This window comes from Heterodontus francisci, chromosome 7 (assembly GCF_036365525.1).
Source record: "Heterodontus francisci isolate sHetFra1 chromosome 7, sHetFra1.hap1, whole genome shotgun sequence".
NCBI classification, from domain to species: domain Eukaryota; kingdom Metazoa; phylum Chordata; class Chondrichthyes; order Heterodontiformes; family Heterodontidae; genus Heterodontus; species Heterodontus francisci.
The window spans coordinates 13,216,358-13,238,324 of NC_090377.1; the positions used below are offsets into that span (position 1 = coordinate 13,216,358).

Consider the following 21,967-nt stretch of genomic DNA (forward strand, 5'->3'; position numbering starts at 1 on the left):
AAGAGCATAACTAGAGGCCATCGATATAGGATAGTCAGCAGGAAATAGAACAGAGAATTCAGAAGAAACTTCTTTATCCAAAGAGTGGTGAGAATGTGGAACTTGCTACCACAGGGAGTGGTTGAAGTGAATAGTATAGATGGATTTAAGGGAAGGCTGGACAAGCATATGAGGCAGAAGGGAATAGAGGATTATGATAAAAGCAAAATACTGCGGATGCTGGAAATCTAAAATAAAAATAAGAAATGTCGGAAATACTCAGCAGATCTGGCAGCATCTGTGGAGAGAGAAGCAGAGTTAATGTTTCAGGTCAGTGACTCTTCAGAACTAGCAAATATAAGAAATGTAAAAGGTTATAAGCAAGTAAAGTGGGGGTGGAGCAAGAGATAACAAAGGAGAAGGTGTAAATAGGACAAGGTCACAGAATAGCTGACCGGAAGGTAGTGGAGCAAAGGCAAACAATAGGTTAATAGTGTGTTGAAAGACAAAGCATTGTACAGATATTGTGTTAATGGAATGAAAATTCAACAGCCACAAGTACAACCATGAAAAAAAAAGTGGGTAAGTAAACTGAACAAACGAAGATGAAATAAAATAAAATAAACACAAAAAAAAAATAAAAAAAGGAAAAAGACAAAAATAACTAAAAATAAAAGTAAAATGGGGGCCCGTCATGCTCTGAAATTATTGAACTCAATGTTCAGTCTGGCAGGCTGTAGTGTGCCTAATTGGTAGATGAGATACTGTTCCTCGAGCTTGCGTTGATGTTCACTGGAACACTGCAGCAATCCCAGGACAGAGATGTGAGCAGGGGAGAGTGTTGAAATGGCAAGCAACCGGAAGCTCGGGCTCCTGCTTGCGGACAGAGCGGTGTTCCACAAAGCGGTCACCCAGTCTGCGTTTGGTCTCCCCGTTGTAGAGGAGACCACATTGTGAGCAGCGAATACAGTATACTACATTGAAAGAAGTAAATCGCTGCTTCACCCCATGTAATCCAGAAATTTTATGGTCACTATTCCTGATACTAGCTTTTTTTAAATTGCAGATTTATTTAATTAAATGAATATAAATTCCCCAGCTGTCGTATTGGGATTTGAGCTTATCCCAGTTAGGCCAGGATTACTAGTTCAGTAACATTCATACCCTATGTTGACAACATGATTTTTAAATGTGATCCCTAAGGCTGCACTGTGGCCTACAAAGATAAATAGCTTGGGCATACCTGCCATTGATTTTCCTTCCTGCACAAAGTTTTTCCTGCCAGTTTTACCTGAACTTCATGATATGTTACTGCCTTCTGGAGGAGTACATTATTTTCAAATGAATTTCAGTCTATGGAATTGAAAGTTTCCTAAGTGCTATTTTTAGTGCCCTGGTTAACATGCTTGTGTGAAATTCAATGTGCTGAGAAATGCACTCAGCAGAATTGTTGCTGCATCAAGAATCAGTCACAGATGCCCACCATTGGAGGACATGTCACTTCACTGCCAGTGTTAATGATTCGTTTGTCCTTCCAACAGCAGCAAATTGTATTTATATAGTGCAATTAACATACTAAAATTTCCCAAAGAGCAGGAGCGTTATCAGACGATATTTGTCACTGAGCCACATAAGAGGTATTAAGACAGGTAGCCAAAAACCTGGTCAAAGAGGTAGGTTTTAAGGAACACCTTAAAAGGAAAGCGGCTAAGAGGTTTAGGAAAAGAATTCCAGAGCTTGGGACATCGGTGCCAATAATGGAGCATAGGAAATTGGGGATGCGTAAGGCCAGAATTGGAGGAGTGCACGAAGGAAATCATGGATGTGTAAGAGACTAGAATTGGCAGAATGCAGAGATCCATGCCTATTATACATCTAGTTTTTTTATATTTGTTTCATGGGATGTGGGCATCGCTGGCAAGGCCAGTATTTGTTGCCCATCCCTCATTGCCCTTGGGAAAGTGGTGGTGAGCTGCCTTCATGAACCATTGCAGTCCATCTGGTGTGGGTACACTCACAGTTCTGTTAGGGAGGGAATTCTAGGATTTTGATCCAGTGAAGGAACGGCAACGTATTTCCAAGTCAGGATGGTATGTGGCTTGGAGGGGAAATTGCAGGTGGTGGTGTTCCCACACATCTGCTGCCCTTGTTCTTCTAAGTGGAAGTGGTCACAGGATTGGAAGGTGCTGTTGAAGGAGGTGCGGTGAGTTGTTGCAGTGCATCTTGTACATGGTACACACTGCTGCCACTGCGTATCAGTGGTGGAAGGAGTGGATGCTTAAGGTAGTGGATGTGGTGCCGATCAAGCAGGCTGCTTTATGCTTGTCTCTGGGTTGCGATAAAATACAAACAAGACCTAGATGAGATAAAGACTAAGGATCATTTTTGGTAGTTTTATAATACAATGGTAGCGAAGTTATTGACTCAATCAGTCTACAACCAACTAATTGGAAAATTGTAGAATTGCGGAATCTGAGGAAAGAAAGTCATGGGAGTGATTCAGGTAGGACTCTTTAGCAGAACTTGCGTAGATAGCTTATAACTATATATATAAAAAACAATAAAACATGTATTTAGATAGCAATATATTGCATTTAAGTGTCCCAAAGCAACAACTGCCATTATGTAGGCGAATGTGGCTGACCATCTCGACACTATAAAGACTTTCTATTTAAGTTTTTATTTTCGCATGGGGCTTAGATGAGGCTGATCAACTGCTTGGGACTTTTGTTATGCTTCTGCTTCATTGTAGCCTCTTCAGTCTCTGTGTAGCCAGTGTAATTTTTTAAAATTTGTTTATGGGCTGTAGGCAACATTGGCCAGGCCAGCATTTATCGCCCATCCCTAATTGCCCTTAAGATCTGTATATTTATTGTAGTTTTAACCAGTGATGTGTTATGGGCTCTTTGCAGACACAAACTTGGTCTTTCTACCCACAAGAACAACAGAAGTATTTCCTGAAACCCCACATTTTCGTTTGGGGAGTGAAAGGGCCACACTGCCCAGAACAAGGGAAGAAGATTCGTTTTACCCTCAGGGTTATCGGTGTAGGATCAATGGGCAGAATTACGGTGAGATTACAGGACAGAAATAAGTCCCATTCATTTTTTTTTTGATTTTGTAATGGTAACTATCCCTCCCTGCTTCATTTTCTTCTTTGCTCCCCTGAAAATAACGACCATTGTTTGGGGGAAACAAGTTGACCCTGATAGGTCTGTGGTACCTTGTACACGAGACCATTCTTAATGTGTCTAGGCAAGCAATTTCAAACAGCAATCTAGCCAATACCAGGTCACATATTCTGACCCAACATTAACCCACATGCAGCATTACGTGTTTATAAGTCTTTCTGCTAGTGTTATCCCAGCAACATTTGGCATTACCTGAACTTACTATCACCTCCGTACACAGTTTTCATAGAATTACATAGAATTTACAGCACAGAAACAGGCCATTCATCCAACTTGTCTGTGCCAGTGTTTATGCTCCGCACGAGCCTTCTCCCACTCTACTTCACCTCACCCTATCAGCATATTCCTCTATTCCTTTCTCCCTCATGTATTTATCTACTTTCCCCTTAAATGTAATTCATAGAGCCATAGAGTCATTATGGCATAGAAGGAAGCCATTCAACCCATTGAGTCCTTGCCGGCTCTCTGTAGAGCAATCCAATCAGTCCCATTCCCCACCTCTATCTCCATAGCCAGTAAGTTTATCTCTTTCAATGCTCATCCAATTTCCTTTTGAAATCATTGATTGTCTCCGCTTCAACCATTCTCGTAGGCAATGAGTTATAGGTCATGACATTTGCTGCATTAAAAAGTTCTTCCTCACATCCCCCTCCATCTCTTGCCCAAAACCTTAAATCTGTGTCCCCTAATCTTTGTACCATCAGCTAGGGGGAACAGCTTATCTTTGTATACATTATCTAAACATGTTATAAATTTGTACACCTCTAGTAAATCTCCTCTCAATCTCCTTTGCTGCAAGGAGAACAAACCCCAGCTTCTCCAAACTAACCTTATAGCTAAAATCCCTTTTCCCTGGAACCTTTCTGATGAATCTTCTCTGCACTGTCTCAAGGGCCCTCACATCCTTTCTGAAGTGTGGTGACCAGAACTGGACAAAATATTATAGTTGTGGCCTAACCAGAGCTTTATTCACCTCAACTACTGCCTGTGGTAGCAAATTCCACATTCTAACCACTTTATGTAAAGAAGTTTCTCCTGAATTCCTTATTGGATTTATTAGTGATCATCTTATATTTATATCCCTTAGTTTTGGGCTGCCTCACAACAGAGAGATCTTCGCTATTTCTAGCCTATCAAACACCTTCGTTGTTTTAAAGACCACCACCTCTCACCTCTCAGACTTCTTAGTAGTACCTGTAACAGATGGTGGAGTGCAAAGATTATAAGCACATGTAGACACAGAGTATAACTCCTTTTACTTTGTACTTACAATGACCCTCGGTCTCAACTTCAGAGAGCTTTCTCTGCTCCATCAATGAGAATTTCCAGTTTGTATGTTAACTTCAATTTTGGTCTTTGTGAATGAAATTGCCAAGTTGTATTGAAACAGTCCAAACTCAACTCAAACTCTTACAGCCTGTAGACTTGTGAAGCTTTTTATCAATCTGGGCTACATCTTAAAAGTGAAAGGGCAACATGTTCACCTACTGCACCCTCTTATACAATTCTTAAGAGATGATGGCCAAATATGTAACAATTATGTACAGCTAATAAATCCAAAAAGGAACCAGGAGAAACTTCTTTACCCAAAGTTTTGTGAGCATGTGGAACTTGCTACCACAAGTAATTGTTGAGGTAAATAGCTTAGATGCATTTAAAGGAGAGCTAGATGAGAGAACAGAATGGAAGGGTTTGCTGATAGAGTGAGAAAGCAAGGGTGGGAGAAGGCTCATATTGAGCATAAACACTGGCATGGACCAATTGGGCTGAATGGCTTGTTTCTGTGCTATAAATTCTATGTAATGCCTGCCTAAAGATACAACTTGTATCACTATTATTCTGTACTCAACTTTGCTCACCTTAGATTATTAAAATAGGTGGGATATATTCTCAGTACTTTCTAATGTGTGTATGGTTGGAGTGTAAGTATGTTTTCATCCATTCCACTCTAACAATTTTTTCTATAACCCCTACTAGGGCATTTTTTTTCAATGATGGATCAATTGATGCCATCTGTGTGCTGTGGTTGCAAGCTATATCAGTAATGGTTGCCCCTCTGTTAAACATCTCCTGTAGGCTGAGAAAGACCATATACATCTGGGAGACATTCTGATTGGCAGTGCTAAGTCAGATGACCTCATACTAGTGAATAATGAGGCATGCTCTTTAAACTTTGCACTCAGTGTCAAGCAGGACATCACTGGACTATGTGACCCTGATGAAGTTGCGAAATATCCGATGGGTAAGTGCTGGGATATTAGTCATTCTAACCTATGGAAAGGTTATAGTGAAGCATTTTTCTGTTGACAAATTGAGATGTCTCTGAACTTTAGTTTTACATGTCTGTAGATGGGAGAAGGAAGGGGAGACTGAGGGAGTTAAGGAGTTTAGAAATCCTGGGCAAGAGTGAACTCGAGAAAGAGACACTACCAGAAGTCAGGATTCCAACGCAATGGAGAGGTGTGTGTACAGGGGGCCGGTTAGCTTAGATGGCTAGCGTGTAGTTCAGAATAATGTTAACAGCGTGGGTTCAATTCCAGCTCCAGTTGACGTAGACTTGGTAGCCCCTATTGGCGGAATACGGATGTTAGTCTGTGATGCCAACACAACCGAAGCAGAAGCATGCAATGGTGCATTTGTCGCTTAGGAGAAGCAAGAAAGTTAAGACAGGCAATGACCATAGTAACATCATGGGAAAAGGTTTACTAGGTGATTTCTGGGATAAGAAAGTTCTCCTATAAGAACAGATTGAGTAGAACAAGCCTATATTCTGTGAAATTTAGAAGAATGAGAAGTGAAACATAAATTTCTTCAGCGAGCTTGACAGGGTAGAGGCTGAGAGTCCAGAGCTAGAGATCATGGTCTTAAGATAAGGGGTTGGCCATTTAGGTCTAAGATGAGAGGAAATTTCTTCATTCAGAGGGTTGTGAATCTTTGGAATTGTCTACCCCGGAGGTCTGTAAGTGGTTGAGTATATCCAAGACAGAGATTGATAGATTTCTGGACATTAAGGGAATAGAGGGATCGGGCGGGAAAGTGTAGTTGAGGTTGAAAATCAGCCATGATCTTACTGAATGACGGAGCAGGGTCCAGGGGCAGTTTGGCCTGTTTCTGCTCCTGTTTCTTATGTTCTAAAATAGTGGATACATTACATTAAACAAATTATTCATTAACTATGCAGGGACTAGACGGATAGAGCCTTGAGTACTCGGGCTAGATTGAGATAGGGTAAAACACAAAAAGTTGACTTTAATTCCTGGGAGTGGCGGGGGTCGGTGGGGTGGGAGGGAGTGCACCTGTTGGAAGATGGGATCTTTCCATGTAAAATACCCCCTTTCCTTCCAGAAAAATGGGGCAAATGGATATCTGAGCTATGTCAGTTCAAAAGTAGGACTCCTGGAGGCCTGTCATACAGGGTAACATATCTGCAAGTTGCTATTATATTAAGCAGGAATTGACATTTTTCCTAAGTGTTGGATGGAGACCCCAGCACAGCAGTACCTGCAACTGTAAAGATGCCAGATGTGATGTGGGTTATGTTGAATGACAAATTACAGAAAAAAATCACTCTGTGATGTAGGAACATAAGACTTGCCAGACGAAAATTGACAAATGTTCATTTAGTTCACCTTCTGTCATTGTGGTAGTCACATAATACAATGATAATGGAGCTGTCGACTAATCGTAGAAATCAATCTTTATCAATTAGTCTACAACAGATCCAGACACGATGTGAGGCATCCCAGTCGTGGAAAGCTTTGAGAGCCATAGGTTCAAAGTCATCTGTTTCTCCTAAGCATGCTACACTTATTATATGTGATCTGATTGCAGCATTTAAGATGATTAAAGCAATTGTTAGGGTAGATAAACTATTTCCTCTGGTGGGGGAGTCCAGAACAAGGGGGCGTAACCTTAAAGTTAGAGCTAGCTCGTTCAGGGGTGATGTCAGGAAGCACTTCTTCACACAAAGGAGAGTGGAAATCTGGAACTCTTTGCCGCAAAAAGCTGAGGGGTCAATTGAAAATTTCAAAAGTGAGTTTGATAGATTTTTGTTAGGCAAGGGTATTAAAGGTTATGGAACCAAGATGAGTAGATGGAGTGAAGATCAGCCATGATCAAATTGAATGGCAGTAGAACAGGCTTGAGGGGCTGAATGGCCTACTCGTGTTCTTATGCATACCCTGTATTGAGACTCACCTATAATATCTACATTGGTGCATGAATGTTATGATTTGTTTTTTGCTGGAAATGTGTATCTCCTTAGCTCTTGAATTGCAATACCACCATGGCACAATACCTGCGAAGTCAAAACTCTGTTTCCGGTTCACCGTCTGGCCTGTTCGAAGACTTCGTTACTCCTGGAAAATTAGCTCCAAGATTCTCTCTAGTAAAGGTTGGTACTTTTCGATATGTGTATATTAGATGTTGACCTTTTGCATCTGAGACCTTGCACCACATCCGATCCAGGTGAAAGGAAAAAAGTTTATTCTGTCTTTTGGCTCTAAGATTCACACATGAAATGCATTTGGGTCATTTTATCTGGTTCCTAGCGGGTTTAGGCTTACAGCACAAAATTGCCCCTAATTTGGCATTAATTAGCATGCTTAATAAAAGGTGTCAAGGATGGTTGATGTGTGAAATTGAAAAATAGTAATTAAAAAAAAGAAAGTCTTGCATTTCTATCGTGCCTTTCATTACCTTAGGATATCCGAAAGTCCTTTACAACCAATGAAGTACATTTTGAAGCGGGCTCACAATTGTAATGTAGGAAACGTGGCAGCCAATTTGAGCACATCAAGGTCCCACAAACAGCAATTAGATAAATGATAAAAAAATTTGTTTTGGTGATGGTTGTTTGAGGGATAAATTTTGGCCATAAAATGGGGAGAACTCCCCTGCTTTTCTTCAAAATAGTCCCATGGAATCTTTTATGCCCACTTGAGAGGGAAGATGGGGCCTTGGTTTGATATGTCGTCCTAAAGACGGCACCTCCAATTGTGCAGAACCAGCTCAGTGACATGCTCAAATCTCTGGAGTGGGACTCACAACCTTCTGACTCTGAAGTGTTAACTTATGTTCTGGAGTTCAAGATGACAGCATGCCTACTTCATAGTTCAATTGATCTTAATTGCTATGCATTTGTGTAATGGTTTCAGTGCCGGAGACTGATGAAAACAAGGAGGGAGAGCCTTTGTGTTGCTTGACAGCAGACGGAGTCTATCCAATGATATTCATCTCGGATGCTCGTTGCCTGGGGAGCATAAGTGGCATCAGCAAGCAGCAGCTCTGGCGACTCTTCTCTCTGGACACACTCAACAAGTACCTGCAGCGCGATCCCTCAGAGAGTGAGCTTCTGTACCGGGTGCCGACCAGACACAGGTGAGAAATGCATGAAGAGCAATTCAGAATATGGACAAACAAAGCTTGAGGGAGATCCCAGAAGGCATGTTGAATTAGATGAGTTCTTGTTCTTACATTCTAATGTTGGTTGTTAAAAATGTATTGCTTCAAAGATTGTCAATGTTTGGAGAGGGCTGAGAGGAGATTCGCTAGAATAGTGTCATAGGTGAGGAACTTCAATTATGTGAAAAGACTAGAAAAGCTGTGATTGTTCTCCTTAAAGCAGCAAAGGTTAAGGGGAGATTTAATAGTGGTGTTCAAAATTATGAGGGGTTTTGATAGCATAAATCGGGAGAAACTGTTTCCACTGGCAAGAGAGTCAGTACCCAGAGGATACTGATCTATAAAAATAAAAGCAAAATATTACAGATGCTGGAAATCTGAAATAAAAACAAGAAATTCTGGAAATACTGAGCAGGTCTGGCAGCATCTGTGGAGAGAGAAGTAGAGTTAACGTTTCAGGTCATTGACACTTCTTCAGAACTAGCAGATATTAGAAATGTGAAAGGTTTTAAGCAAGTAAAGCTTATAGATTTATGGTATTTGTGAAAGACCAGACGGGGCGATGAATTTTTTTTTACACAACAAGTTGCTATGGTCTGGAATGCACTGCCTGAGAGGGTGGAAGAAGGAGATTCAACAGTGACTTTCAAAAAAGAGAATTGCATATAATCTTTCAGCAACAAAGGGCCAAATGGCCTCCACTGTGCTGTAGGATTTTATGTTTCATGTTTCTATACGTTGAACTGCATCCTTTACCTATCTACCTAACCTGTTAGTCTATACTCTGCAATAGTGTCACAGCAAATTTCAGTATTGTTGTCTTGTATATGAAGACTCCCAAACCAGAGGAAATTCTCTTTACTGTGTCAAATTCTTTAATCAGCTGAAAAACCTCAATTAGATCATCCCTTAATCTGTTGTCAAGGGAATATAAGCCTAGGCCATACAGAATCATGAAACATGAATTATGATATCTAGTAAGTAGACTTTTGTGACTTGTCCAGTGGGTTGCAGGATCTTTAGTAGCTTCACACTGAACAGGCCATCAATTCCAGCATGAACACAGTGGGCTGAATGGCCTCTTTCTGGATGTAAATCTTTCTGTTTCTTCTTCCACCATTCCCTTTGCAGAGCCATTAAACATATAGGGGAGGCGGTGGCGTAGTGGTATTATCACTGGACTAGTAACCCAGAGACCCAGGGTATTTCTCTGGGGACATGGGTTCGAATCCCACCACAGCAGAAGGTGCAATTTGAATTTAATTAATAAATCTGGAATTAAAAGCGAGTCCAATGATGGCCATGAAACCATTGTCGATTGTTGTAAAAACCCATCTGGTTCACTAATGTCCTTACCTGGTCTGGACTACATGTGACTCCAGACCCGCAGCAATGTGGTTAACTCTTACATGCCCTCTGAAATTGCCAAGCAAGCCACTCAGTTGTACCTAACCGCTACAAAGTCAAAAAGGAATGAAACCGGACAGACCACCCGGCATCGACCTAGGCACCGGAAACCACAACAGCAAACCCAGCCCTGTCGACCCTGCAAAGTCTTCCTTACTAACATCTGGGGGCTTGTGCCAAAGTTGGGAGAGCTGTCCCACAGACCAGTCAAGCAACAGCCTGACATAGTCATACTCACAGAATCATACCTTACAAACAATGTCCCAGACACTGCAATCACTATCCCTGGGTATGTCCTGTCCCACCGGCAGGACAGACCCAGCAGAGGTGGCGGGACAGTGGTCTACAGTAGGGAGGGAGTTGCCCTGGGAGTCCTCGACATCGACTCCAGACCCCATGAAGTCTCATGGCATCAGGTCAAACAAGGGCAAGGTAACCTCCTACTGATTACCACCTACCGCCCTCCCTCAGCTGATCAGTCAGTACTCCACCATGTTGAACACCACTTGGAGGAAGCACTGAGGGTGGCGAGGGCACATAAATGTACTTTGGGTGGGGACTTCAATGACCATCACCAGGAGTGGCTCGGTAGCACCACTACTGACCGAGCTGGCTGAGTCCTAAAGGACATAGCTGCTAGACTGGGTCTGCAGCAGGTGGTGAGAGAACCAACAAGAGGAAAAACATACTTGACCTTGTTCTCACAAATCTGCCAGCCGCAGATGCTTCTGTCCATGACTGTATTGGTAGGAGTGACCACCGCACAGTCCTTGTGGAGACCAAGTCCCGCCTTCACATTGAGGATACCGTCCATCGTGTTGTGTGGCACTATCACCGTGCCAAATGGGATAGATTTCGAACAGATCTAGCAATGCAAAACTGGGCCATCAGCAGCAGCAGAATTGTACTCCACCACAATCTGTAACCTCATGGCCCGGCATATCCTCCACTCTACCATTACCATCAAGCCAGGAGACCAACCCTGGTTCAATGAAGTGTGCAGGAGGGCATGCCAGGAGCAGCACCAGGCATACCTCAAAATGAGGTGTCAACCTGGTAAAGCTACAACCCAAGACTACTTGCATGCCAAACTGCATAAGCAGCATGAAATAGACAGAGCTAAGCGATCCCATAACCAATGGATCAGATCTAAGCTCTGCAGTCCTGCCACATCCAGCCGTGAATGGTGGTGGACAATTAAACAACTAACTGGAGGAGGTGGCTCCACAAATATCCCCATCCTTAATGATGGGGGAGCCCAGCACATCAGTGCGAAAGATAAGGCTGAAGCATTTGCAACAATCTTCAGCCAGAAGTGCCGAGTTGATGATCCATTTCGGCCCCCTCCTGAAGTTCCCAGCATTACAGATGCCAGACTTCAGCCAATTCGATTCACTCCGCGTGATATCAAGAAACAACTGCAGGCACTGGATACTACAAAGGCTATGGGTCCTGACAAAATTCTGGCAATAGTACTGAAGACCTGTGCTCCAGAACTTGCTGCACCCCTAGCCAAGCCATTCCAGTATAGCTACAACACTGGCATCTACCGGCAATGTGGAAAATTGCCCAGGTATGTCCTGTCCACAAAATGCAGGACAAGTCCAACCCGGCCAATTACCGCCCCATCAGTCTACTCTCAATCATCAGCAAAGTGATGGAAGGTGTCATCAACAGTGCCATCAAGCAGCACTTGCTTAACAATAACCTGCTCAGTGATACCCAGTTTGGGTTCCGACAGGGCCACTCAGTACCTGACCTCATTACAGCCTTGGTTCAAACGTGGATTAAAGAGCTGAACTCAAGAGGTGAGGTGAGAGTGACTGTCCTTGATATCAAGGCAGCATTTGACCGAGTATGGCATCAAGGAGCCCTAGCAAAACTGGAGTCAAAGGGAATCAGGGGGAAATCTCTCTGCTGGTTAGAGTCATACCTAGCGCAAAGGAAGATGGCTGTGGGTTGTTGGAGGTCAATCATCTGAACTTCAGGACATCACTGCAGGAGTTCCTCAAGGTAGTGTCCTAGGCCCAACCATCTTCAGCTGCTTCATCAATGACCTTCCTGCAATCATAAGAAGTGGAGAGGTTCGCTGATGATTGCACAATGTTCAGCGCCATTCGCAACTCCTCAAATACTGAAGCAGTCCATGTAGAAATGCAGCACGACTTGGACAATATCCAGGCTTGGGCTAATAAGTGGCACTGTTAATTTGCGCCACACAAGTGCCAGGCAATGACCATCTCCAACAAGAGAGAATCTAACCATCCCCCCTTGACATTCACTATCAACATCCGAGGAGTTGTCATTGACCAGAAACTGAACTGGAGTAGCTATATAAATACCGTGGCTACAAAAGCAGGTCAGAGACTTGGAATCCTGAGGCGAGTAACTCGCCTCCTGACTCCCCAAAGCCTGTCCGCCATCTACAAGGCACAAGTCAGGAGTGTGATGGAATACTTTCCACTTGCCTGGATGGGTGCAGCTCCAACAACACACAAGAAGCTCAACACCATCCAGGACAAAGCAGCCTGCTTGATTGGCACCCCATCTACAAACATTCACTCCCTCCACCACCGACGCACAGTGGCAGCAGTGTGTACCATCTACAAGATGCATTGCAGCAACGCACCAAGGCTCCTTAGACAGCACCTTCCAAACCCGCGACCTCTACCACCTCGAAGGACAAGAGCAGCAGATGCATGGGAACATCACTACCTGCAAGTTCCCGTCCAAGTCACACACCATCCTGACTTGGAACTATATTGCCGTCCCTTCACTGTCGCTGGGTCAAAATTCTGGAATTCCCTTCCTAACAGGACTGTGGGTGTACCTACCTCCCATGGACTGCAGTGGTTCAAGAAGGCAGCTCACCACCACCTTCTCAAGGGCAATTAGGGATGGGCAATAAATGCTGGCATAGCCAGTGACGCCCACATCCCATGAATGAATTTTTAAAAAATCACTTTACATACAGTTTAATCCTTGATAGGCCCAGTATCATTTTGGTGAATCAATGCTCAATAGGACTGTGGGTGTACCTACACCAGATGGACTGCAGTGGTTCATGAAGGCATCTCACCACCACTTTCCCAAGGGCAATTAGGGATGGGCAATAAATGCTGTCCTTGCCAGCAACACTGACATCCCATGAAAGGATAAAAAATAACCCCCCCCCTCTCCCCAGGCCAATATATCCTTCCTGAGTGCTTTGCCCAGAGCTGAATGCATTGCTCAGACCTGGTCTAATCAGAGCTTTAGACAAGTGGAGCATAGCTTCCACTCATTTGTGTTCCAGATTTTGTATAATCAATGTCTCTAAGTTTCTCAAATACAGGGCCAAATCTTGCAAGAGCAGAGCGTGCTGTGTTAATTAGACCATTTACTGCACCCTTCAACTCAAATTATAATATCCTGCATAATTTGCTGGGAGTGCGAGCTGCTAAGGACAACGGGACATCTTCGTGAACAACAGGGTGAACAGACTATCTCCTTAACCAAATGTGATTTAAAGATTGAGAAAGGAACAGGAAAAACAGAGAAGGAAATATGGTGAATTAAAGCTATTTCAGGTACAGAAAGAGAATTAGAGAGGGAAGGACAGATTGGATTGAGAGAAAGAAAAAAAGTTAAAAAAAAACTTTTATAAAAACTTTAAGCAGAATTTTCTACCTGCAAGAATGTTTCCTCTCTGGATTAGAGATGTTGATTGACGCTGCATTCACAAATATTGTTGCTAAAAGGCATTTTTAATTGAGTCCTAACTTTCTGCGGTGCGTTTAATGGGCAATAGCATGCAAATACAGCATGTTCTTAAAAACAGAGCGGAGGTTGAGGGCAAGATAATGTTAGTGTCAAACAAACAGCAGAATGGCATTGTCAAGCACAACGGCCAAGACTGAGGCACACATTATTTCGCCACATGAACATTAAAACTTAAAATTGCAAGCCCCTGACTGGAAAAACATTTGCATAGTAACAGACAGTGTTGGAACAAAGGACAAAGGGCCATGTCCTGACACATTTAACCAACAATGGACTTTTGATTACCAGACGTTAAAAGTGGGGGAGCTAGCATTCCAGGTTGACTACTAAGATAGCAGAATCCACAAACACAGACGTGATCAGACCAGTGTTTAGTCACATGACTAGTTGGCTGTTGCAGAGTTTTGAACTGAGAGTTTTAAATTGGGGAAAACCGTGTTTGAAATCAGAAGGCACTTTTCTCCTGGACTGAAAAGACCTCTTTCCTGTCTGCTCTCATCTCGCTCTCACCAGCTTCGGAAACCATTGAAGACATATGAACCCCAAGAGAGAAAAGTCTCCTACAGTGAACAAGGTTTAAGAAGAATGCTGGGCCCCAACGCAAAGTAAGAGCTGTCTACAATCAAGGACTATATGGCGAGCTGGAAACACAGAAACAGTAACAAGAAACTCCCTTTAGAGACTGCCTCAAACCTCTTCATTTTTTTTCCTTCTCTTTTCTGTCCCTTTTTGCATGTGTATATTGCGTGTGCATGCTAGCGTGGGCGCGTTGTATATCCGTAGGCATTAACCATATTAGAGTTTAAGTTTAAGGTTTAATAAATTTCACTTTCCTTCTTTAAACTGAAGAAAGCCTGTTTATGCTAATTTCTTTGGCTTATAATTGGAAAGCTGTGAGCAAGGGTTCACAAAGGCGGAGCTCAAAACTGTGTGTTTAAAATTAAACCCTGTTACAATAAGACCAGGTGAAGACAGCAAAAGACTCCTAGACACCTTTTTCACCTGGTTGTAACAGAAATTTGGGTGCTAGCATCTGGAATTTTACCCACAGACAAATGAGTGAAATTGGAAGTGGGTTGCCAAATTGTTCCCAATCAAAAAGAGCAAAATTTCAATGCAGGTTTTCTTGTGGTTGTCTGTGATTGAAAACTAACATGTCTCAACTGAAGTGAGTAGCTCTCCAAGCCAGGGCAAAGTAACTTGGGATAAGTTAAAAGCACTGTCTATGGAGGAGCTGATAAAAATGGCTGAGCAATGTGGGATCACTGTACGTGGCAAGGCTAGGAAGTCTGAACTCCTAAGGCTAGTGGCCAACCATTTTTCCCTTGATTCTGAAGAAGCAGAGGCAATGTTAGAAGTAGACCCAGAGAGGGTACTGCTAGCACAGATACAATTGGAACAAAGGAAACTTGAATTAGAAGACAGGGAAAGAGAGAGAGAGAGGCAGGAGAGGGAGAAAGAGAGAGCCTTCCAAAAGGAACGTGAAGAAAATGAAAAGCAGGAGAGAGGGAGAGAGAAAGACAGGAGAAGGAGCGAGAGAGAGAAAGAATATTCTGGAAAAAATGCGAAGAAAGCAAGTTGAAGTGACTTGTGTTAACTAGGGGGTGACAGAGTAACCCTAGTGAAAGCATGGGTAATATGGAGGAGTGCAATTCAGGGCTGGGTACAAGATTGCTAAAACTCGCTCAATTAATTCCAAAATTCAATGATGAAGATGTGGAAGGGTTTTTTGTGTCTTTTGAGAAACTGGCAAGGCAGCTAAAATGGCCAGTTGAGAACTGGTCTCTTTTATTGCAAAGCAAACTAATCGGAAAAGCCCACGAGGTTTATTCCTTGTTTCCAGATGAGAGTTCATCAAATTATAAACTGAACAAAAATGCTATCCTTGGGGCATATGAATTAGTACCTGAAGCCTATCGCCAATAGTTTAGAACCCTCAAAAAGCAAGCCAATCAAACTTATCTGGAGTTTGAAAGAAGTAAACAGCTGGCTTTTGACCAGTGACTGAGGGCTCTTAAAATATAGCTCAGCTATGGGACTCTCAGAGAGGTAATCCTGTCAGAGGAATTTAAAAACTCTCTCCCATTCTCAATAAAGACCCATGTGGAGGAGCAGCGGGTTCAGGCAAGCGGCCATTCTGGCCGATTAGTTTGCTTTAATTTATAGGTCGGTTTCCCAGGGGAGAACCTTTCCTAATCACCCACACAAATCCGAAAAGGACAAAGCGTGGGAAGGTGATATCTGCCCAGGCAGTCCTGGAAAAGAAAGCAGGTGATACAGGTGGCCCTCCTCCAGCCAAAAAGGAAGGTGCTGCGAGCAAGAGTGAGACCCAGAGACCTGTGTGCTTCCATTGTAATAAGGCAGGACATTTAAAAGCTGACTGCTGGAAACTAGAGGGAAAACCGGTGGAGTTAATCAGGGCACACCCACTCAGTGCAGACGGGACCCTGATGGAAAACACAGAACAAAATGTGGCTTTAACTGCAGTAAGAGTACAACCCAGGAAGCATACTACAGCCAGTGCAGGAAAAGTTAACAGGATTCCTGAAGGTTATCAGGGTTTTGTGTTTGAAGGGAAGGTAACCCCATATCCCACGAGTGGTGCAAGCAAGCCCATAGTAATTCTCAAGGACGTAGGGCCTTATCTTTCCTCCAGAGAGTGCAGTGAACACCAGAATTGTGGTGAATGGTATTATAGGGTAGCGCATGCTGTACCTGTACACTGGGTGCACCTGGAGTGCGACCTAGTTTCGGAACCGGTGACTGTAGGGATTGTCCCTAGTTTGCCTGTGGACGGGGTTGACCTGCTCCTAGGTAATGATCTGGCAGCGGTGAAGGTGGTAGCCACCCGCCCCCCCCCCCCCCACAGTAGTGAAAGAAAGACCGCAAGATGTCAGAGAGACAGGGCAGTGGCAGGAGACGGTCCCTTGCAGAGTCCCAGAACGTGTCGTGGATCAGACCATGAACAAACCAGCTCCCCCAGAGAAGATTGCTTTGGCACTGCAGGCAAATGACCATGAGGACTGCCTGTTTGAGACTTTCTTTGGAAAGTTAGGAGACCCAGGGAATGAATTAAATGGATTTTCCCTAGCTGAGGCTCAGCGAGCCGACCAGTATTGCAAGACTTAGCACAGGCTGCCCCGACTGAAAGTGAAGCAGAGGGAGTCCCTGATTGCTACTATTTAAAGAATGAGGTACTGATGAAGAAATGGAGTTCTCCTCACAGACCTAAGGGCAAGAGGTGGACAGTAGTTCACCAGTTAGTGGTGCCACAGAGGTACTGTGGAGAAATATTAAGAAGGGGCGACGAGACTACAGTGGCTGTACATGTCGGTATATGAAAGACCAAAGCCCTCATAAGACAGCAGTTTGACTGGCCAAAACTCCACAAAGATGTGGTGGAGTACTGCAGGAGTTGCCGCATATGCCAGGTTGAGGGGAAACCCCAACCTACAGTGAAACCTGCACCCCTAAATCCTGTACCAGTGTTAGGAGGACCCTTCAGCAGAGGGCTGGTGAACTGTAAGGGACCCCTGCCGAGAACAAAAGGGGACAGGCAGGCACACAGCTGGCAAAAGTTTAGAAAGAGAAGGGGAAAAAGTGACCAAGAAGGCAGGTTAAAGGAAATCTGGGAAGAATCCCGGATGAAAACCCCTACTGTCTGGTCAACCAACCTTGAAAACTATGAAAAGTTAGACCCCACATCCTCCTGTGTGAATGCAGACTCTAGAAGCAACCCACCACAGTTGCTAACAGCATTTACAGGAACCTGCAGAGACAAAGAGAGACCTCTAGGGGACAGAGAAACTGTGAGGGTGATGCCTCACCTAGTTAAAGTGCCACAGGAGAGTGCATCCAAGTCTGCACAAATACCGACAGGTAGGAGCATCCCAGAGAACTAAGGGGAGAGTAACAAAGACTCCTCCCCCACAGTCAGAGGAAAAGGGAACCACCCATCCCCTGAAATCAAAAGTCTTTGCATGACTCAGAATTCAGGATAGAACCACCCATTACCAACTCTCCTGAGGAAAAAAACAGGGGAAATTAAAGCAGCCTTAAAAAGCTTTAGGATTGGTGAATGAATGGAAATGAATGAGCGAAATGCATGGTTTTTCTTTCTGTATCTTATATTTCTGTCAAACCCTGTAATGAAATGTGCCATTTTTCCTCAAATCGCATTTCATTCCCCTGGGTGTGTAGGTGTCAGGCAAGCCCTCCAACCGGCCAAGACTGAGGCACACATTATTTTGCCACATGAACATTAAAACTTAAAATTGCAAGCCCCTGACCGGAAAGACATTTGCATAGTAACAGGCGGTGTTGGAACAAGGGACAAAGGACCATGCCCTGACACATTCAACCAACAATGGACTTTTGATTACCAGACGGTGAAGGTGGGGGAACTAGCATTCCAGGTTGACTGCGAAGATAGCAGAATCCACAAACACAGCATGGTCAGCCCAGTGTTTAGTCACATGACTAATTGGCTGTTGCAGAGTTTTGAACTGAGAGTTTTAAATGGGAGAAAACGGTGTTTGAAATCAGAAGGCACTTTTCTCCTGGGCTGAGAAGACCTCTTTCCTGCTCTCATCTCGCTCTCACCAGCTTCGGGAACCATTGAAGCCATATGAACCCCAAGAGAGAAGTCTCCTACAGTGAACAAGGTTTAAGAAGAATACTGGGCCCCAACGAAAAATATGAGCTGTCTACAATCAAGGACTCTACGGCGAGCTGGAAACACAGAAACAGTAACAAGAAACTCCCTTTAGGGACTGCCTCAAACCTCTCCATTTTATTTTTTTCTCTTTTCTGTCCGTTTGCATGTGTGTATCACCTGTGCATACTAGTGTGTGGGTGCATCATATATCTGTAAGCTTTAACTGTATTAGAGTTTAAGTTTAAGGTTTAACAAATTTCACTTTCCTTCTTTAAAGCGAAGAAAGCCTGTTTATGCTCATTTCTTTGGCTTATAATTGGAAAGCTGTGAACAAGGATTCACAAAGTTGGAGCTCAAAACACAGTGTGTTTAAAATTAAACCCTGTTACAATAAGACCAGGTGAAGACAGCAAAAGACCCCTAGACACCTTTCTCACCTGGGCATAACAGGCATAAATCAACCTGAAGTTCTGGAGATTCACAACTCGCAGCACCTCTCTTCATCCTCTAAACTTGGTGGCTGATTTGCACATTAAGAAGGGCATGCATTGCGAAAGCGACATTTTTTTCTTTCCAGGAATATTTAGCCAGCAGTCTTTTTTGTTTTCCTTATAGCATGAGTCGATGCCCCTCCGTGTCTACCCCAGTGATGGTGGATTTCAACTTTGGTGCAGCACCCATATGCTCAGATCCTTCTATTGTTCTGTTAATGATGGAGAACAAGGAGATGACGCCAGCCAACTGGTAGGTACCAAATGCATTACCCAAGAACATAAGAAATATGAGCAGAAGTAGACCATATGGCCCATCGAACCTGCTCCGCCATTCAATACGATCATGGCTGATCTTGGGCTTCAATTCCACTTTCCCCATAACCTTTGATTCTCTGCGAGACAAAAAATCTATCTATCCCAGCCTTAAATGTATTGAATGATGGAGCATCTGCAAACCTCTGGGGTAGAAAATTCCAAAGATTCACAACCCTTTGAGTCAAGTAATTTTCCTCATCTCAGTCCTGAATGATAGTCCCAGGATAAGGGGTCAATGTCCCCATGTTCTAGATTCCCTGACCAGTGGGAACACTCTCTCCATCAAGCCCCGTCAGAATCTTGTATGTCTCAGTTAGGTTGCCTCTCATTCTTCTAAACTCCAGAGAATATAGGCCCAATTTACTCATCCCAGGGACAAAGTTAGTAAATCTTCGCTGCATGCCTCCAGTGCAAGTCTATCCTTTCGTAAAACTGCACACAGTATTCCAGGTGTGGTCTCACCAAAACCCTGTACAATTTTAGTAAGACTTCTTTATTCCTGTACTCCAATCCCCTTGCAATGAAGACCAACATGCCATTTGCTTCCTAATACCCAGCTGTACCTGCATGTTAACTTTGTGTGTTCCTTGTACGAGTACCCCCAAGTCTCTCTGAACGTCAACACTTACCAGTTTCATAAGTTTTTAAAAATATTCTGCTTTTCTATTTTTACAACCAAAGTGAAAAACTTCACACTTCCCTACATTATACTCCATTTGCCATCTTGTTGCCCACTCACTTAATCTTCTATCTCTTTGCAGTCTGTCTACATCCTCCCAGCAGCTTACCTTTCCACTGAGCTTTGTATCATCAGCAAACTTAGATACTTTCTGTTTCTTCATCCAAGTCATTAATATAGAGTGTAAATAGCTGAGGTCCTAGCACTGATCCTTGTGGCATCCCACTATTCACTGCCTGCCAACTTGAAAATGCCCCATTTATGCCCAGTCTCTGCTTCCTGTCTGTTAACCAATCCTCTATCCATGCCAACATATTACCCCCAATACTATGGGCCTTTATCTTGCCTATTAATCTTTTATGTGGCACCTTATTGAATGCCTTTTGAAAATCCAGGTATACTACATCTACTAGTTTCCCTTTATCTACCCTACTAGTTACATCCTCAAAAAACTCTAATAAATTTGTCAAACAGAATCTCCCTTTAGTAAAACCATGCTGACTTGTTCTAATCATACTGTGCTTTACCAAGTGCAATGTTAAGACTTCTTTAATAATAGTTTCCAGCATCTTCCCAATGACTGATGTTAGGCTAACTGGCCTTTATTTCCCTGTTTTCTCTCTACCTCCTTTCTTGAAAAGGGTCGTAACATTCGCCAACTTCCAATCTGACGGGACCATTCCTGAATGTAAGGAACTCTGGAAAATCATAGTCAGCGCATCCACTATCTCTGCAGCTATCTCTTTTAGAACCCTAGGATGTAAGTCATCTGGTCCCGGGGACTTGTCAGATTTTAGTCCCTAAGTTTCTCAATACTTTTTGTCGACTAATATCAGTATCTGCAATTTCCTCACTCTTTTTAGCCACTAGGCTACAGCCTATTTCTAGTATGGAACTTGTGTATTGTACTGTAAAGACAGACACAGAATGTTTGTTCAATGCCTCTGCCATTTCCTCATTCCCCATGATGATTTCTCCTGTCTCTGCCTCGAAGGGACCAATGTGTACTTTAGCTACTCTCCTCCTTTTCATGTACTTATAAAAACTCTTACAATCTGTTTTTATATTGCTGGCTAATTTACTCTCATTCTATATTTTCCCTTTTCATCGTCTTTTTGGTGGCCCTTTGCTGGTTTCTAAAACACTTCCAATCCTCAGACTTGCTACTATTTTTTGTAACATTGTAAGCCTCTTCTTTTAGTCTACCACTCCTTAACTTCCTGAGTGAGGCACAGATGGGTCTTTCTGGGTGAGTTTTTGTTTTTCATGGAATGCACTTTCGTTGAACTCTTTTTGAATTGTTTCTTTAAATTTTTCCCACTGTTCATTTACCACCAATTATCCAATTAACCTTAGCCAGTTCTCCCTCATACCTTCGTAATTGTTTACGTTTAAAGTTCTTGTGATTGAAATGTGTTACTTTCAAACTTAACATGAAATTCAATGGTATTATGATCACTATTTCCCAGTGGATCTTTTACTATGATGTTGCTTATTAACCTTACGTCATTACACAATACGAGATCTAAGAGAGCTTTATCCCTAGTTGGTTCTACAATGTATTGCTCCAAGAAACTGTCATGAAAGCATTCTACAAATTCATCTTCTAGACCACTGTTGCCAATTTGATTGCCCAGTCCATATGCAGATTAAGGTCCCCCACAATTAATACATCATCTTTTTTACATGCTCCATTAATTTCCCATTTAATGTTCTGTCCAATAATATAACTACTGTTTGGGCACTGTAAATTACTCCCACCAGTGTTTTCTGACTCCTGCTATTCCTAATTTCCACCCAAGCTGATTCTACTTCATGATCTTCTGAGGCCAGATCCCTTCTTATTAATGTCCCTATGCCATCCTTTACTATCAGGGCTATCCCTCCTCCTTTGCCATTATGTCTGTCTGTCTGAAATATTGTGTACCCTGGAATATTTAATTCTCAACCTTGATCTTTTTGTAACCATGTCTCGGTAATGGCAATTAGATCTAGATCATTTACCACTGTTAGTGCCAATAGTTCATCTATCTTATTATAGATGCTCCGTGCATTCAGATAAAGGAACTTCAATTTCATT

The 21,967-nt window shown here is 43.0% G+C and overlaps 1 protein-coding gene across 7 annotated transcripts in view; it reads left to right on the forward strand.

Moving 5' to 3' along the window:
- cfap65 (cilia and flagella associated protein 65) overlaps positions 1 to 21,967 on the forward strand; it is a 473,759-nt gene that overhangs the window by 72,410 nt on the left and 379,382 nt on the right. For all 7 annotated transcript variants that reach the window (XM_068034809.1, XM_068034810.1, XM_068034811.1 and 4 more), the window contains exons 15-19: positions 2,892 to 3,050; positions 5,247 to 5,412; positions 7,435 to 7,563; positions 8,327 to 8,549; positions 19,015 to 19,143. In XM_068034809.1, coding sequence (XP_067890910.1) covers positions 2,892 to 3,050; positions 5,247 to 5,412; positions 7,435 to 7,563; positions 8,327 to 8,549; positions 19,015 to 19,143 — 806 coding nt within the window. The remainder of the gene's footprint in view (positions 1 to 2,891; positions 3,051 to 5,246; positions 5,413 to 7,434; positions 7,564 to 8,326; positions 8,550 to 19,014; positions 19,144 to 21,967) is intronic.